Consider the following 17,250-nt stretch of genomic DNA (forward strand, 5'->3'; position numbering starts at 1 on the left):
GGTAATGTTTGAATACGTGCTGAAAAGCCCACAGAACAAAACAAATGGGGCAAAACATACTTCCCAAACTGTACAGGCAGGCTTATTTGAATAAAATATCTCCAACTGCCTTTAACTCAGGTAAAAATTGGAAAGAAGTCGTCTTTTAACAGTTCCTTATTTCACAGCTCTATACTTAACTCTCAGACAGCCGGGATCTTTTGTTTATGTCTCAATATATCGGGTAATTGCTTCCTTTGGAGAATTGCACTTAATTAAATTACTTTCCCAGCTTCTCCTTTAAAGAAGAGAAGAGCAAAAAAGAGAGAGAGGCGACCCACCGAGGAGCACAGAGTGCCAGCGTGACAGTTCTGTGTCTGTCTGAATAAGGTTTTTGGCAGCATCCGTGAGAAACGCTATTTCCCTGACCAGTGCTCGTGAGCTGTGTAAGGCTTCTTGATGACTGGAAATTCGGAAGATGAGCTAATCAGCGCCAGAAATTTTCACGGCACCTCAGCAAGGAGGATTCTTGAGGTGAAGCAGCCGTGTGGGTCAGGGAAACCCAGGGCAGCTGAGAACTAATTGGATGTAGACACAGTGCAGACATTTTCCAGACAGAACTGAGAACCTGCCTCCGTAATTGTCAGCTTGCTCGTGGGACTGATTCTTCCCAACACCTGCTTTAAATGACGGATGACAACACACAGGGCTCTGGGAGAAATGACGGAAACATACCTGTCTGAGAGCAGAAATGGACAGATGTCTGGCACTGGAGGGGTGGGGGGCCTGAGTTTGGCCAAGGCCATGATGTGCTCGAAGGTGATGTCTGTCTGAGTGCTGGCGTTCATGAGCTGCACTTCTGGGGCCGTTCCATAGGCTGGTTTACTGAGAGGTGTTCGTCTTAGCACCTGGACCACGATGGGCTCCTTGGCATTTCGAAAAGCTTCCACAGCCTCTTCATGGGTGGCCTTTGAGAGATCCTTCCCGTTGACCTGCCGAGATAAAAGGACGTGGCTCATCTCAGAGCAGAGAACAGAAAGGCTGTCATGATGGATTAAGAGAACGTGGGGAGGGGAGGTTTAAATCAGCTCTGATATGAACTGTGTAAAGGAATATTTAATCAGACATGGACATTTATTGAACCCTTCACCAACAAGAGAAAGTGCAGGGGAACTGGGAAAAGAGTTACTTCTTGTATCTTTAGGAAGCACGCCATCAGAATTATTAGTAAAGATTTAAAAGCAATAAACAGCACATAAGCCTCAGCAAATGTTCACCATAATCTTCAGATAGGTAGAAATGTTAAGGATATCCTTTTTGTAAAAAAATGATCTATCAATGTCTTGGTGGAATTTTCAATATTTAATCAGTCTTACTGACCTGAAAGCTCATTTGGGGGGATATTGTCACATTTCTTTCATGTTCATCATTTTTATCCAAGACCATGTTCTTGCCCCCGTGCACGTCATCCTAAATCCTTGCTACTGAAAGTGTGGCCTGTGGGCCAGCAGCATAAGCGTCACCTAAGAGATTAGAAGTGCAGACTCCCTGGCCCTACCCCAGACCTACCCAATCAGAATTGGCATTTTAACAAGATTCCAGCTGACTTATATGCCCATGAAAGGAACATCGCTCTAGAACACCTCTGAATGAGTAGAACACATCCCTTCGGATCCTCACCTGTTTTAATTTATACCACTTTTCGACTCTCCCAGGTAGCTCTGGACACAGAGAAATAGGTGATGTTTGCCTTTTCCCTCCATCACTACTTCTCAGTAGGACCAACCACTGAATTTACAAGATAAAAATTATTCTTTCAGTGAGACTCTCCCATGCTTGCTTGTTAAAGGCCAGTGATGTTCCCCCGACTTTTGTGGCACCCAAAACGCCCACACACTTTTCTGATCACCCTCTGGAGGGACAGTACAGAGACTGCTCTCAAATGGTCCTCAGTTTATTCTCCTAAAATGGGTCCTGATAACACAGCCTCTTAGTGGAAATTGTGCTTGAATAAAGGACTACAGAATCACCCCAAATGAATCAAATAATGTGGGTTTTGCAAATAGGAAGAGATACCTGGGAGTGCAGTACCATGCTCAAAACCCCTGAAATTATACCATTTCTAGACGCCTAAACCACCTGCCTGTTGGGGACGCTCTGATAACTGCTATGCACCAGCACATCTTTAGCAATCCCTGGATACCTTGAAAAGAAGCAAAGGGAACCACTGAGTTGCAGCCAGAGAGCAACTGCTGACATTCAAATGAGCGCATTCTCTCTCCCTGAGTAGACAAAGAATATGTGTGTGCTCAGAGCAAGTGGGGGGCGTTTGGGGAGAAATGATACAATGCCAGGTAGAAACTGTCACGTCACGTAGAGATAGGCTTAATGATCTGCAGGAGCTAATTTACTCAGTCAACCCTGCAAGAGTTAATGTGCCTTCAAAAATTGAGCAATTAAGTTTCCTCACCAGCAAAATATGACCCAGTAGAGTTTTCTCGAATAACTAGTAAGAAACTTCAGGTGGAGACTCGGGTGCATGCCTAGGAACGTGCACACAGTCACTTACGTATGTATTTACTGAGTCTTTTCTCCGTGGACTAAACTTGAAAATTATCACTGAATTTTCACTGGTACAACCTCAGAATGGCTTGACGACTTTGGGCAAATGGGAGGATATGAACACGGGACACCTACCGACACATTCATTCACTCCTGAGGACCTGTCGTCAGCAAGTGATAAGTTCCAGAATGGAAAAGCACAACCTAAAATCTGGCCTGACATGTTGAATAGTGTCATCCTCTGTGTCTCATATTGCGGTCAATATTTATAAGTGCCAGGGTTATGGGAGATGATTGGTGTTCAATAAGATTGCTCTGTGGGAATCTATGGGGTAAGGAAGAATTGCCCTTTTGTCTCAAGTTTCCTGCTTCATGGTGTCCCTTTAACTCAGTGAATATCTACTCTTGCAAGGTTTCAAACCCTTCTCTCCCTGCAAAGAACCCTTGCTCATCATCAATTATCAACTGTCTAAAACTTACTGGCCCTGTGTCAGTATGTGACCTTTCCCTATTAGTCTTGATTCTAGAGTAATCCCTATCGGTGGCAGAATAAAAGAAGACAGTATCCTTTTTGAAGAAACTTCAAGCAATATCTGAAGGCAAAGATGAAAATAACTTGTGGCCAGGGTTTCTCCCAGTCGTTCATTAAATCTTACTAAGACATAAATTGCATAAATTAGTGGCCAGACAAATGCCTTATTCTATTTCTTCTCCAAGGTGGCTCAGAACCTTGCCTACAATCTGGTCTCGATATTCCTTTGTTCCGCATTTGTTTTAGAGAACTTCAAAGCAAGAATAATTTTTAAAGAGTGAGTTCCTTACTGATAGTGATTATTTATTTTACGTTCCTACAAAGCTAATTAAGATTATCTTTGCAAAATTCAGAAAAGTTTAAAAAGTTTGACAGAAACATAAAAATTATGGAGAAGAATTTTAGGCTGTAAAAATGAATTGTTCTTATTGTAATGCTTAGTATATGGAGACAATATTAGTGTTCATAGAGCAAGATCGATAGCTCTTGATTCTAAGACCTGTACATTCATTCATTTACAATCATGGCATTTATATGCAAATTTCTTTCTTTTCTTTTTCTGTTTTTTTTTTTTTTTTTTTGCTTTAAAGACAATCAAATACAATCTTAAAAAAGGACAGTCAATATACTCTCGAATATCTTACTTCCCCATTGGGAATGAGCTTTTGTTCCAGTTATCATGCAGCTGACCCCCATTTTCATAAGCTATTTAATATCTCGCAAAGTAAAGAAGTCTATGACCTTTAAAGGCGCCACTGTTCCACGTGATCCCTTAGAAAATGTAAGCACTGAGGATACAAAACACTTTTTTTTTTCACTTCACTTGAAGTTCATCAACATACTGTTAGCTTACCAAAAGGTCACCACTTTATAAATTATGCCTTTCACAACAGAAAAAAGAATAGCTTAATTGTGACTTTCTGGCAGATGCCTTGCTCAGTTATCATCAGTCACAGCTAGGGAGAAGAGTAACATTGGAAAAATACCTCAGGTTTTAATCCTATAGAAAAGTTTCGATAATTTTAATAAAAATAGTAAACTTTTGTTTTTTTCCATGTGGCTAGATCCTAAGTCAACAACAAGGTGTTTGGTAGTTCATGGTGCCACTTTCTTGTCATTCTACTTCTTTTCCATCAAATTCTCTCCTTCCCGTCCTCCCTTGACTCCGCCCTCCTTCTCCTTCTCTCTCTGTGTCTCTTGGTTTTATACGGGCAACATACGTGAGACGAAGCAAGAGAAAGAAAAGCTGTCTACTAAAGGTGTTCCACTTCATACAGGTAGTTAAGAGTGTCAATCCAAACTGCTCTAGATGCCTAGTAAATGTGAGACAGGGGGGAAGGGAGCAGGGCACACCCATGAAAAGAATGAATGACACAGCAGTTGAGGATAGGACAAAGACTGGTTAGAACCAACAAGCCCCAAGATGGCGCAAGATTCGACTTCCGATAGACCTTGAGCCTCATTATATGCTCACTATAATACATTAGCATGCTAAATGACACACCCACAGGCTCCATGACAGCTCCCAGGCTGGCTGTAAAAGACCAAAAGGTGGGTGGTGGTCCAATTCCTGGAAATCCCCGCTCCTTCCCCCAGATAGTTGGAATAATCCTCCCACTTGTTAGCATATAAAAATAGCCAGCCCATAAAAATTAGCCACCCCCTGCACCCCCAGGCCATTCTCCCTTCTGTGACGCCCTGTACTCTGTCTGTGGAGTGTGTTATCTCCCTAAATAAATCTGCTCTCACTTTACTATTGCTCGCCCTTGAGTTCTTTCCTGCACGAAACCAAGGACCCTCACTTGGTGGAGCACATCCCAGGGACTCGCCCGAGAGCTGGGACATGACCATCTTCTTGTGCCCTCCCCCCGATCTTCCTGCAACAAATGGAGCGGAGTGGAAGTGCTGGAGAGTACAGGGAAGTTGATTTTCAGGAGGAAAAGCTGGATGAAGGGTGTTGGGAGCAAAACTGATGGGAGGAAATGAAAGGTAATTTGAAAATTAAAAAAGAAATACCCACGTATTATTGGATTTGGCTTAGAAGTGTCCGTACCGAAAGGTTTCAAGAAGGCTGGTGATTTGATTTAAGCGTGGTATAGAGAAAGGGATCTTTTTCTAAAGAGGTTGTTAAATGGAGTGAGTGAGAGATTAGAGTGTCATCATAAACATGAGAAGTATATGAGATAATTCTCTCTATTACTATAACATTTGGCATTTTGATAACTGTGGCCAAAACTGATTTAGTTTTACTGCTACCGACCAGCTAGAGGATAACAAGAAAGACTTCTGTGATGGCAGTTTGATAAGAGTCCCAGGGTGGGGTGACTGGATTCTGAAATGATGATTAAGCCACCTGACTTGAGAGGAATGAGAAACCAGGTGCATTATTCATAAAGAGGTTATCGGAATTGGCAACAACATAAAAGAGGAAAGGAAGATGCCGATGACAGAAGTTCTAGGAGAAATAGAGACATGAGGTTATCCTCATAAAAACCAGCTTCGGGATTGGAAGTGAGTGAAAAGAGCGGTCTCAGTCACGCCAAACTTGAAGCAACTATAAGACATTCAGATGAACTAACTAAATAAATGGACGATGAACGACTCAAAGAAAAACCAACCATGGGAAGTCATTTCCCAAGAAGCTCTTCCTTTCACCCCTGCACTGCCCTCGTCAAGTCAGTTGATAAGTTGAAAAATATACACCTTTTTACAAACATGAAAACATAAGTGTCTTGATTCTAAAAAAGTTATTTTCCATTATATTAATAGAGAAATGTGAATAGGAGAAAAGTAGTCACTTTTCAGCAATCATTGCAAAAGAAGTGTGAATACATTTGTTGCGGCAGATGGGCTAATGAATCCATAAGCAACTTGTGAATGTTAAGTCAAGAATATAGCTTTTCATATGGAAACCGAATCACGGCAACGTTTGATGAAGCTTCTGTTTAACGAACAGTCAATCTACCTTTTTGGATAAACTGCCAAATCTGGGCCACTTGTCAGCAACCTCCCCAGAGCGACTGGTGGCCTCAGTTTGGGTATGAGCTGCTCTGCTTTGATTTTATTCCTCCAAATCCAGCCACATGCCAAATTTTCTTGAGTATCAAAAAAACAAAAAAACAAAAAAAACAGAACAGGCTTTTCTTTTTTCCTTTTTGAAGTGCAAACAAGTGCATGAATAACCCTGATGAGGGTCCATTTCCAGAGTCAGCTGTTGGGGAATGAGGAGGGTCTCCAAACCTCTGTGCCTCTTGTGAAAAATAAGGGCTCTTAAGCGTCCATGCCTCTCATGGAAGAATACACATGAGAATTCCCAGTAGAAGAAGCATAGAATACCCAGGGTGATGTACGATTTCAAATTGAGAATAAGCATAACACACTTGAATGTTGTTTCCTTTAACATTGATAAAATTTTTTCACTCATTCATTCACTCATTCCACTTATTTTCAGCTTTGTGGAGGTATAGATGACAGAACTGTAAGCTATTTCACATGCGCACTGTGGTGATTTGATAGATGTATATATTGTGAGGTGATACCCACCATCTAGTTAATTAATACATCCATCACATCAATTATTTTATTAATTATTTATTATTTTTATTTAGGTGAGAACATTTATGTGCTACTCGCTTAGCATATTTTAATTACATAATACAGTGCTGTCGACCGTCATCACCATGTTTTCCACCAGCTCCTCAGTCCTGGGGACTGTCATTCTGATTGGGCAGGACAGTTTACAAGATCTCCCACCCTCACGAATAAATGTGACACTGACTTTGATGGAAGTCTCCATGTGAACGCTGATCAAAGCCTCTATCTGATAATTAGGGAACTGTCATAAAGACATGGCCTTGTAACATTTTATATAGGGAAGAAACAGCATTTAAATTGCGGTCAAGATGTTTGGTATGGAATGCGTTTAGAATACTCCGAACTCTCCATGCATTAAAACACCTGTCATATACAACCTTTAAATCCATTTTAAGGAATTTCAGCATATCATTGTTTTTCTAAACTTGGCACATCTCATTCTATGTGGACATCTGTTATGTAAATTGAAGATGGCCCAGCATTAAATATATTTATGGTGAAAAAGAACCTGCAAGAATAGGAGTTGTGCAAAGTGGTATGAAGAAAACCTGGTGAGCGATCGACTCAAATTAATTTTGACCATTTAAAAATATTATCAAGGAACAAAACAATCCCTGGCAAGTTTGTGATAATTGTGCAATTTTAGAAGAACGTAAGGAATGTTTGATTGCATTAAACCAGAAGTCTGGGTAGCCCAGTGCTAAGTAACCGACAGTGCTATTAACTAGATTTGGGGAAGAGAATGTGGCTGTCATCACACGGGATAGAACGAGCAGACTTACTCAAAAGTGAAATTAAGTTTGATTAAAGTCTCTGTGTGAATGGGGCTCCTGGCTTGTCTGGACGACAGAGACCGGCGACTTCATTTTTCTGGTGTGTGGGCTACGGCAGGTTCCCTCAAGCTCCAAAGGCCCCCAGGGCTGGGTGTCTGGCTTTCCCAGAAAAATGGAAATACCTGATTTCTATCTCAGACAGCCTGACCCTCCTAAGGTCTCTTTCCTTACTGACTGCATGCATGTGCATTTGGGGCAAATTATGAACAACATACAAAAAAGACCAAAAACCCGACAGCCACTTCTGAGGTGTTGGAATCAAAGAGCAGGGTATTGGGCATAATCCCCGCACACAGCACCACCAAGGGGCTGGGCCGACCACCTAAGCCAACCTCGACCCCTCGGGCCCAACCCACAGGTCCGCCCCTACCCTCACCCCGTTTAAGGGACCAGCCTCCCCCCACAGGGAGCAAGCAAGGAAAACTTGTTACCTGTTCTCGCTCCCTTGTGCTGCAGCAGGAGTCCCAAAAAAGCCTTGCCTGAATTTCTCATCTGGCCTCTTACCAACTTCTATTGATTAAGGAGTCCAGGAACCCGAGCTGGCAATAGTAAGGGAGCGAATGTTCTGTCTTTATTCAGCCCCTCCCTAGCTGGCTTTCAGGACACCAGCTCTCCCCAGGTTCTGTTAGCTCCCTGGCTTACCTTTCTCCTTCAGGTCTGTGTGTAGTGAACAGTTCTCTTTGTATTGCTCCTCCCTCCTAAGCTGTTCCTTCATTCAACTTTCTTTAATTAAACGCTTTGAGTGTGCCTTCTGTTTCCTTCTGGGACCCTGACTAATATAACTAGATGAGAAATTCCTTTGATGTAAACAATAACAACAAAAACATGGTAAGAGCTGAAATTTACCATCTTTGCAAATTAACTATAATACCAAAGTCAGTTGCATTGAAGATACCATTTTTGGTTTTTCTGATTTAGCAAAAGTCATACATGTTTAAGGGAGAACTAAAATGTAACTTTCATTGAGATCAAATAGCAGATGTAAAGTATTCCTCTATTGTATGCATATAGTTATTTTGTAGACTGTCCCTCAGTTTTCCTTGTCCAGTGTTTCTTCTTGATCAGATTCATGTTGTGGACTTTTGGCAGGAAGGCCTAGAGGCAGTGTTGTGTCTTGCTCAGTCTATCCTATCAGGAAGCAATGGGTTTGCCCATTATCGGTGATGTTAACCTTTATGACTTGATGAGTGAGAGAAAGAGAGAAGTGGGTGCAAGAAGAGAGGAAGGAGAGAGAGAAAATGAATTTAAAGCACATGTAAAATGTTAATGTTCAGTTTAAAAACGTTAAAATTCTAGATGAATGATATTTGAGAAACCTTTGTACCGTTCTTGTAACTTTTTGATAAGTCTGAAATTATATGAAAATAAAATGTCATTTTATTTTGTTTTATTTTTATTTTTTTGTTATTAGCTTCAAGTGGATTTATGCTGTCCTCATGTAGAGTTTATAACAAATAACTACAGACTTCGTTTCTGTATTTGCATATCTTTAAGAGGCACAAACTTCTGCTCTGCACTGAATGTCTTTTTTCTTGTGGGTACACGCATACACACACACACACACACACACACACCCCTACAGCGAAAAACAGATTGCTATCACCAACTTTATCATTGTCATAACAATTCATCTACTGAGTAACACCTGAAATTCTGTTCTCCTCCAAGCTGAGCTATTTAAAAAGATACATGACTGCCTTCTGGCTAATTGCAGGAGTTCTTTCATTCCTATAAAAAGACTTTTTATATCTCAAGTGACTCCATAAGTAGTGAATAATGACTTGAAGTCTTTGGAGAAGAGTCCACTGATGAAATGGCAGGATAACCACTACTTACTGACCTTTTACTTCTTAAGATAATACTAAGCTGATGGAGTTGATTATTAATAAAGCCATCCATTGAGGGTTGACACATCAGATCCAAGTATGTTAACCTCAATGAAAAGTCCTGATGGAGACATCTAATTTCCTGCAGCAGGCCTAAGGGTGTAAAAACATAGGACGTGTATAGACCAAACGCTGTTCAAATGAACTCAAATGGTTTCATTGGGAAGAAGCTTTATGGTAATTAAAGCACCCAGATTATCTTTCAAAAATGCCTATGAATGGCATGAGTACCCGAAGATTTGGAGTTATTCATCCATCATGTTTACTGAACAAGGGGAAATGTGCTCGTAGCCCTTGGACAAGATCTCTTGGTCCCCTTTTTGTAATGAGAGCATATATGGGTATCCAGAACATGAGCCTGGGTTCAGCCACACTGGCACAGTGCCAAAGAAGGGCTCAAAATAACTGTCTGTTAAATGAAAGGAACACCAACATCCCATACAGCTACTAATGAGGGACGAGATGGCGAGTTGTCTGTAACAGGGCATAGGTTGCAACAACGTCAAGGATGCTGAACACATCACCACCAAAGGTTTGCTGTCCCCTAGACAGAAGAGGAATCCAAGTCTTCGCTTCTGTGCAGGAAATACTAAATGACAAGAAACTGACTGTTTTGCATTGGCGTTTAAGAGCCCCCAAACATGCTTGGCAGGTATTTGTGTTAAATATATTTTCATCTATTTCTCTATCAAGATACATGTTAAAATAAACGTGATTGGATTTGTCATTAAAGTTATCTATGTGTACGTGCAAACGGCTCACCTTCCACTGCCCAGCTCTATTTTGTAGCCCAGTTATCTATATTAGTCCTTTGACCTCCATCCACTGTATAAATGGATTTGAGCGGCAGGGAAAGGTATACGCAGCTCCGCTTGAAAGCCCCACCCATCATTCAATGTTATAGTTTAAAAGAACAAGAATGTGGGGATCATCCAGGACTGGGGTCTAAAAGCAGTTCTCAGTGTTAGTTGCGTGGCTCTGAGTTAAGTTGGTTTAACTTTCCAAGCCTTAGTTAATTCATCTGGAAGAAGAGATACCCACTCACAGAGTTGTGGATAGAATCAAATAACACAGCTAAGGCAGCTGACAGGGTGCTATGATGTTGATCCGTGCTTCCTTGCTTTGCTCCCTTCCTTCCAGAGGGACGCTTGAGTGACAGAGACCAGGTGATGCTCTGGGGATACAAGGCAATACCTGTGCTTATAGTCCTGACAGTGACAAAGACAATAATACCGGTTAAGCACTGAGCTAGTGTCCACAGAGTGCCAGGAACTGAACCAGTCTCTGTTAGCTCGGTCATAGCCAAGAACAATCATGGGAGGTAAGAACTTTATCCAACTGTCTGAAAGTTGTGGAAGCTAAGGATCAGAAGGTGTAACCGGCTGAGCAAGGGAAGGCACCTGCCCCGGCAATCTGCTAGGAAAAAACAACATACAAGTCTACAATTGTAAGCAAACTTGTAAGGGCCAACTATACCTGGGATTTTTGTGATCTGAACCCCAAGATTTGATATTGGAGGTCGATCTTAAAAGATGTAGTGTTTCATAAGTTGCAAAGATGAGGGGAAGGAAGGGAATCCTAGGGTAAAGGTGCAAAAGGGCAAGTCTTCTGGGAGCCAGTAAGAGATCTGGTCTAACTGAGGACAGAGGGATGTGGGTACGTCTTGGACACAAAGAGGTGGGAAAGGAGGCTTTGACAAGATTCCGGAGTCTTCCGCTGGCCATGCTAAGGCGTTTGTTTTTAAACCACACCTTTCGTCTGAAATGTAACATGATCTCCTTTAGGTCTGGGGAAGATAGCTCTGACGTCCGTGGTGAGGAGTAACTAAATGAAAGCAGGGAAACCATTTAGGAAGTTACTTGGAGTAAATGAACAGTGGCCTTTATCAAAGCAGGGGCAGCGTGGATGGTCCAAGCGGAGGATGGAGAGGCGTGTAAGGCGGCAGCCTGACGCTCTCATTCGTACCTGTTCCCATGGGACCTTCAGATGGCAGATTTCCTACAGCAGCCTAGCCTCCGCCTTTATGCCAATGAATTAATTCCACACTGTACAGAAATACAAGCTGTAGAAGTTGATTTTTTGGCATAAAGGCGTAAAGGCATTCTAAGTAGGTGTTACCCACCTCCTATAGACTTAACATTTTCGGTGATTATTTTAGAAATCAGAAACTACTTCTTCCAATGTTCTGAAACTGCCTTTCTGGTTAGTACCCACCTAGCCAAGTGGGTAATTGTAAGTACACTCACTATAAATATGTGCACACACTCCCTCCCTTTCTCTCTCACACCCACCCACCCACTCACACAAACCAACACAAACTTGCACGCATACAAACACGTTTATACTTTCTAGGGTCCTACACCTGAATACTTTACAGCTTTGTGTGGGATCTAAACTTAGAAAGCTATTTTACCCAAGTGAATAGATAGGAGTTTTAGAACACGGGGATGCACACAAGAAAGTAGGACCTGTATGGTATATAACGAACAGTCTCTTCAACACCAGCATCTCTGACTGAGTGCCTGGAAGGTGAAAGGTATTTCACACCAGTTTGAAAGGACAGGACAGAAATCTAAACAAACAGCCATCACCCTTGGAGAAGCGGGGAGGTTTAAATCACTTCCAACAATCAATTCTGCCATTTGAATTCAATCGGACACTTGTTGAGCTCAGTCGATGACAAGGAACTACATTAAAAAGGCCGAGGCCCCAGGGAAATTCACAAGCTTTTACGTGCACAAGTGAAGCCACCTGAATTTGTGCCCATAACCTTCCTAACACCGTGCTTCCAACTTCCTCAAGTTCCTGAGCTTTGAAAAGTAATACGTTGTTCTATGTTTATAAAAAATAGATTGCTCCCTAAGGCAAAAGATGAAGTCAATGCCTCTGACAGTATTTAAAACAGCAACCGATACTATTTTATATAAAATGGCTGGAATTTGCCCCAGCAATTTTATTGACTTGGTTGTCTCTAAGTGCATCTTGAAATGGATATTAAAGACAGTAATAGCAGTTTGTTGAGCGCTTACTATGTGCCACACACTCCACTCAGTACTCTCTGTTCCTAGAGGTATAGGAATTAATATTATACTCATCCTGCAGATAAAAACTAAACCTTCACAGCTTAAGCAATTTGCTCAAGATCACACAGTTACTCAGGGGGAAAAAACCCAAGATTTTTCTTAAAGTTCCTATTAAATTCTGTGTAAACATTGGTAGGAGTTTTAATATAGAAGCTCTAAAAATTGAATAGGCAGCTTGGTAGGTTTATTCCTCTTTTTTCTCTTAGTCAATCATTCAGAAGATTACAGTTAAGTAGTGAATCACCCGCAGGCATTCACGAGTGTGGATAATTGTCTCAACTTGAGTCCCCGGGGCAACAAACCTCCAGTTGAAAAGTGAAAAAAACATTTCTGTCAAATGAATAGGTTGGAGGAGATGCTCTTCAGTGAACTTCTCAGTTCTAAGAAAATCTGTAGACGTTTATACATCAGCATGACCATGGACTGACCAATCCAGAAGTTACTTGGTTACTTAAAACTTTGGTAAAAAGAATTTCCCACCCCTTTGGTTTTTTTTTTTTTTAATAAGTCGATCAAGTAAAGCTCAGACACGAAGGTGACTCGAGGACCTGTCAATCTGTCACTGAACCTTTTACCTTAAGATCCCCAGTTCAAGGCCCGGCCTCACCCATGTGGGACAAACACACCGCCTCACAGAAGGTCACCGAGATGCGGTGGATGAAGTCCCGGGGGTGGGAGAAAGAGACCACCTGGGTTCTCTCATGCTTTTAGCTCAGTGGACACATCACCATGAGTGGTTCAAGCAGAAAGAGCTTCTTCAGCAGCTGGACTGTATGAAAAACTGTCACCAGCTCAAGGCTTTGGGTCTCCTGGAGTGTGTGTGTGTAAAATTAGACAACCAGATTTGGGGGCATCTTTTGAAAACTGAGTTTATGCAGCTCTGCGCATCCTTCAGGAAGAAATAAGACCATGCAACGGAGTGAGTGTAATTCTGCAGGTGGAGTCATTATAGTCTTAAATTTAACTTGCCACAAACATTCTTCTATCCTAATACCGTGGATTTTATTTTGCTTTGTTTGGAAGAGCGGCGAAGAGGGGCACATTAGAAAAACAAAATCGTTCCTTCAAGCAATTAACATATGTACGGTTTTAAAATAATTTTTGGCAGATAAAACAATCCTGCCAAGGCCGGGTAAAAGCTCTCCATTGTTCCATGTCTGCACAAATTACCTTGCATCTCCGATGATTTTATGTACATTTAATCACTAAAGATTAATTACACGGCATACGGAAACCAGTGAAACACCGAAGAGATAACTTCAGTTTAAGTGCACATGCAGCTAACTTGTGGCTTTTTAAGACAATTTTAATTAGAAGTACTAGACGAATCATCGGGCTGAAAATATTAGGAGCTCTGGGATGGATGAGCTTAGCATAGCTAATTAATTGTATATTTAATCAAAGCAGCCTTTGGCTGTAATTAATAATCTATTTTCCTCCAGTAATAAATATTGTAGTTCTGTAAAACAGAATTCATAATTTCCAGAGTGCCATGTGTACAGAAGAGCGGGACAGAAAACAAGCATTTCCACACCCGTTTCCGAGCTGCGCTTCGTTTTGTTTATTTGGAGAGAATGTTGTCTGTCTTTCATCCGTTTTAAATGTCATCTCACAGTGGCAGCTTACAAACGGCGCTCCCAGGGTGACTTGGACATTTCAAAGGTGTAAAGAATTATCCAAAAGGAGCGACTAGGAGAATGCGCAGTGAAGTCTGAGTTTCCTCGCACCACAAAGATCTCGTATTTCTGAGAACTTAAGGCAGCCCCATTTTAATAGGAGGATGAGTCTCAGCATTAAACAGCTCCTTCCCTGCATTTCCTTTTAAATGACAGAGTGAAATTCAGAGATTTCCACCACCTGCATCCTGGTGAAACGCTTGAATCACAGAGCCAGCTTAACGCATCCTTTCTTTGCGATACCTTTCACTCTGAGTGATAAACACACACACACACACACACACACACACACACACACACACTCACTCACTCCTCTCTGTTCTTCAAGATTTCCTGCCAAGCACAGTATATTTTTGTCTTTATGACCCTTTCCCTGATTTTTGTGAGAGCAACTCTCCAATGGGAGGTAGTCACATACTTTTCATGGGATCTGAGATTTCTTTTTTCTTCTTGCAAGCAAGATATCAATTCCAAGAGTTTTGCATAAATAAGGAGCTAACACAACAATTCATCTTAGATAGGGGTTTATCTCTTTTAAAGATGTTTCAATATGTGAAAATTATCAGTTTGCTGTTATTGTTTTATATGATTAATATTTTCACAGCGGCATGTGGGAGTTACAGCTTGTTGAATAAATACATCTTTAACTTAAAAAGCATCTTTCAAGATCATGGCGAACCCGCATTTTGGTATGCAACTGCTACAATTGCTTGATACACTAATCAATTCATGGCATACGTTCCATTTTTCTGGAGGTTACATGGTCTTCATATGAATATGTATGAATGAAACAGATATGAATTAGGTTATTAAAATTATATCAAGTGAAAATATTTTTATTCAGTCGATACTGGGCATTAATAAATGTCTAGGAACCACACAAAGAAGAGAATAAAGCACAGAGGTAAAAACTGCCAGTTTTCCCGAAGGCCACCATTAATATCATATGATCAAACGTAGCTCTTATGAGATACATGAAGATGTCTTCAGGGCCCAATCAGCTTATAATGTAACATGCAATTTCCAATGAGAACAAACGCGTTAAAGGCAATTTTTAAAAACTGCACAAGATAGCCCTTCCTTGTAGAATTGTGCCTAGTTGGCGATTCCTGACACGGGCTTTCCCGATGTCCCACTACAATTATCTATGAAGGCACAGGGGAAAATGGTTCACTTGGACAGTGAAAGGCAGGATTATTCACGATGACTTTATTTGCCCCAATTTTCATGGAATCTTTCTACTGATTGAACCAAACTAAACATTTAGAAAACTTTCTCTGAGGATTCATATGGCATTGGGATAACCTGGACACATGGTACATGCATGTGTGCCTGTGTGCCTGTGTGTGTACATAAGTGTGTGTGCATGAGTGTCTGCAAAAGTGCGTGCGTGTGTGTGCATGAGTGTGTGTGTGCATGTGTGTGTGCCTGTCTGTGTGCATGAGTGTGTGTGTGTGATCTGAGAGCTAACCACGGATTCTCGGAAAAGTAGAGTGGCCAATGTGCCGCTCATTCCAGAGGGAAATCTCAAAGACGCTGGCAGTGCCCACGCTCACCCTGGAATATTCTGTGCTCCTCCCACTACAAAAGCCTTCTCCGCTCTGTCCTGCGGGAGCCCTCAGAAGATTATTCTAATAACTCAGACCTGAGGGCATGTACCGTTGGGGCTGAGAAAATGGAACGCCAGAGGCAGGATCCCACCCATAGGCAGATGGTAGGAATTTCTTGAAATGTGTGGGGAGACTCATAAAACACAAGTTCAATGTAGAGGATCCTAGAGGACAGACAATGCCAAAGACAGGATCCTCAGGGGAAATCATGAGATGATGCTCCTGCGTGGGGGTTAACGTCTTTTTTGTTTTGGGACAATGAAGGGATGCCTTGTTTAAAAGTGTCTCTTTTAAGTGTGTTCCTCACAAGTTATTTCTTTTGATTTTCTTCAAAACTTCTTGTCTTGAGAAGGGGAGAATGGGAGGGAAGAGTGACAGCAAGGACGAGAGAGAGAAAGAGAGAGAGAGAGGCTTAAGCCATATTTATTTCTTCTTTAAGTTCAGTGCTGCACATGACATCCTCATAGATAAGAAAGAATTAAGAATTGTGGACACAGAGAAAGTACTATTTTGAGGGTTTAGGTTGCTTTAACAGTATATGGTAAGATATTCACTAATGTGCCGTTATGATGCACAAAAGCAGAGGAAAGTAAAGGGGAAACGTATGACTGTTCAGCCCTGGGTTTGATTCCCAGCTTTGCCCCTTAGCAGCTGTGTGACCTCAGGTGGATCACTTGACTTTTCTGAGCTTTGATTTCTTCATCTGTATACCGGGGATAATAACACTGAGCTCTAAATGCTGCTATAACAGAGCAGTGAGAAAATAAATACAGCACAACCAACATGTGAGAGAGAGTGGGGATTCAACAAAAACGCAAAAGTTATTTACAATACTTTGTTATTGGCGTGACCTTCAAAAGGGTTCAATATCCATTTTTTATCAGAGAAATGGAGAAAGCAGGCTTGTGAGTTTTTTGGATGGTAAACATTCAAAGAAGTAAAATGTTACACACACACACAGAGCTGGATTCTTGGTCGGAGGACTGGAATCCTCCTTCCTGACTGTTTGTTACCAGTGTAAACTGCGAAAGTCCCTTAAGTCCTCGAAACCTGAGTTCTCTGTAAGTTTCAAATCCATGTGAAGCCAGTATGGATGAGGGAAATTAGTGTTAGATATTTGCAATCTATTTAGCAATTTATAAGTTAACTGCCTCATCAATATTCACCTCACTGCTCACAGGAGATTTAAGGATTACCTCAATCTTAAATAAGCAGTAAATATTAGTTTAATTGATTTTTACCGAGGTCAGGTAACCAGTGGGAAAGCTGGGATTATAACCTCCTCCCCTGGCTCTCAGCCTCGTTCTGCGACCACGAGGCTGCTCTCCTTTGTTCTCAACCTGTTGCCTGGATTAGTCAGTTACTCCCTGGACAGGATACAGGAAATGGTTGTTAATTTAAATCCACATATTAACGTTCTCAGCAAAACTGCTTATCAAAGCAGGCAATCAAAACCAGAAGAGAGATTCTAGTACTGAGTTCCAAGTTCTGATCA

The 17,250-nt window shown here is 41.4% G+C and overlaps 1 protein-coding gene across 1 annotated transcript in view; it reads right to left on the reverse strand.

Moving 5' to 3' along the window:
• Positions 1–17,250, reverse strand: part of PDZRN4 (PDZ domain containing ring finger 4) — a 321,836-nt gene that overhangs the window by 59,003 nt on the left and 245,583 nt on the right. The window contains exon 4 of the mRNA XM_031683090.2: positions 715–971. Coding sequence (XP_031538950.2) covers positions 715–971 — 257 coding nt within the window. The remainder of the gene's footprint in view (positions 1–714; positions 972–17,250) is intronic.

This window comes from Vicugna pacos, chromosome 12, assembly GCF_048564905.1.
Source record: "Vicugna pacos chromosome 12, VicPac4, whole genome shotgun sequence".
In the NCBI taxonomy this organism is placed as follows: Eukaryota; Metazoa; Chordata; class Mammalia; order Artiodactyla; family Camelidae; genus Vicugna; species Vicugna pacos.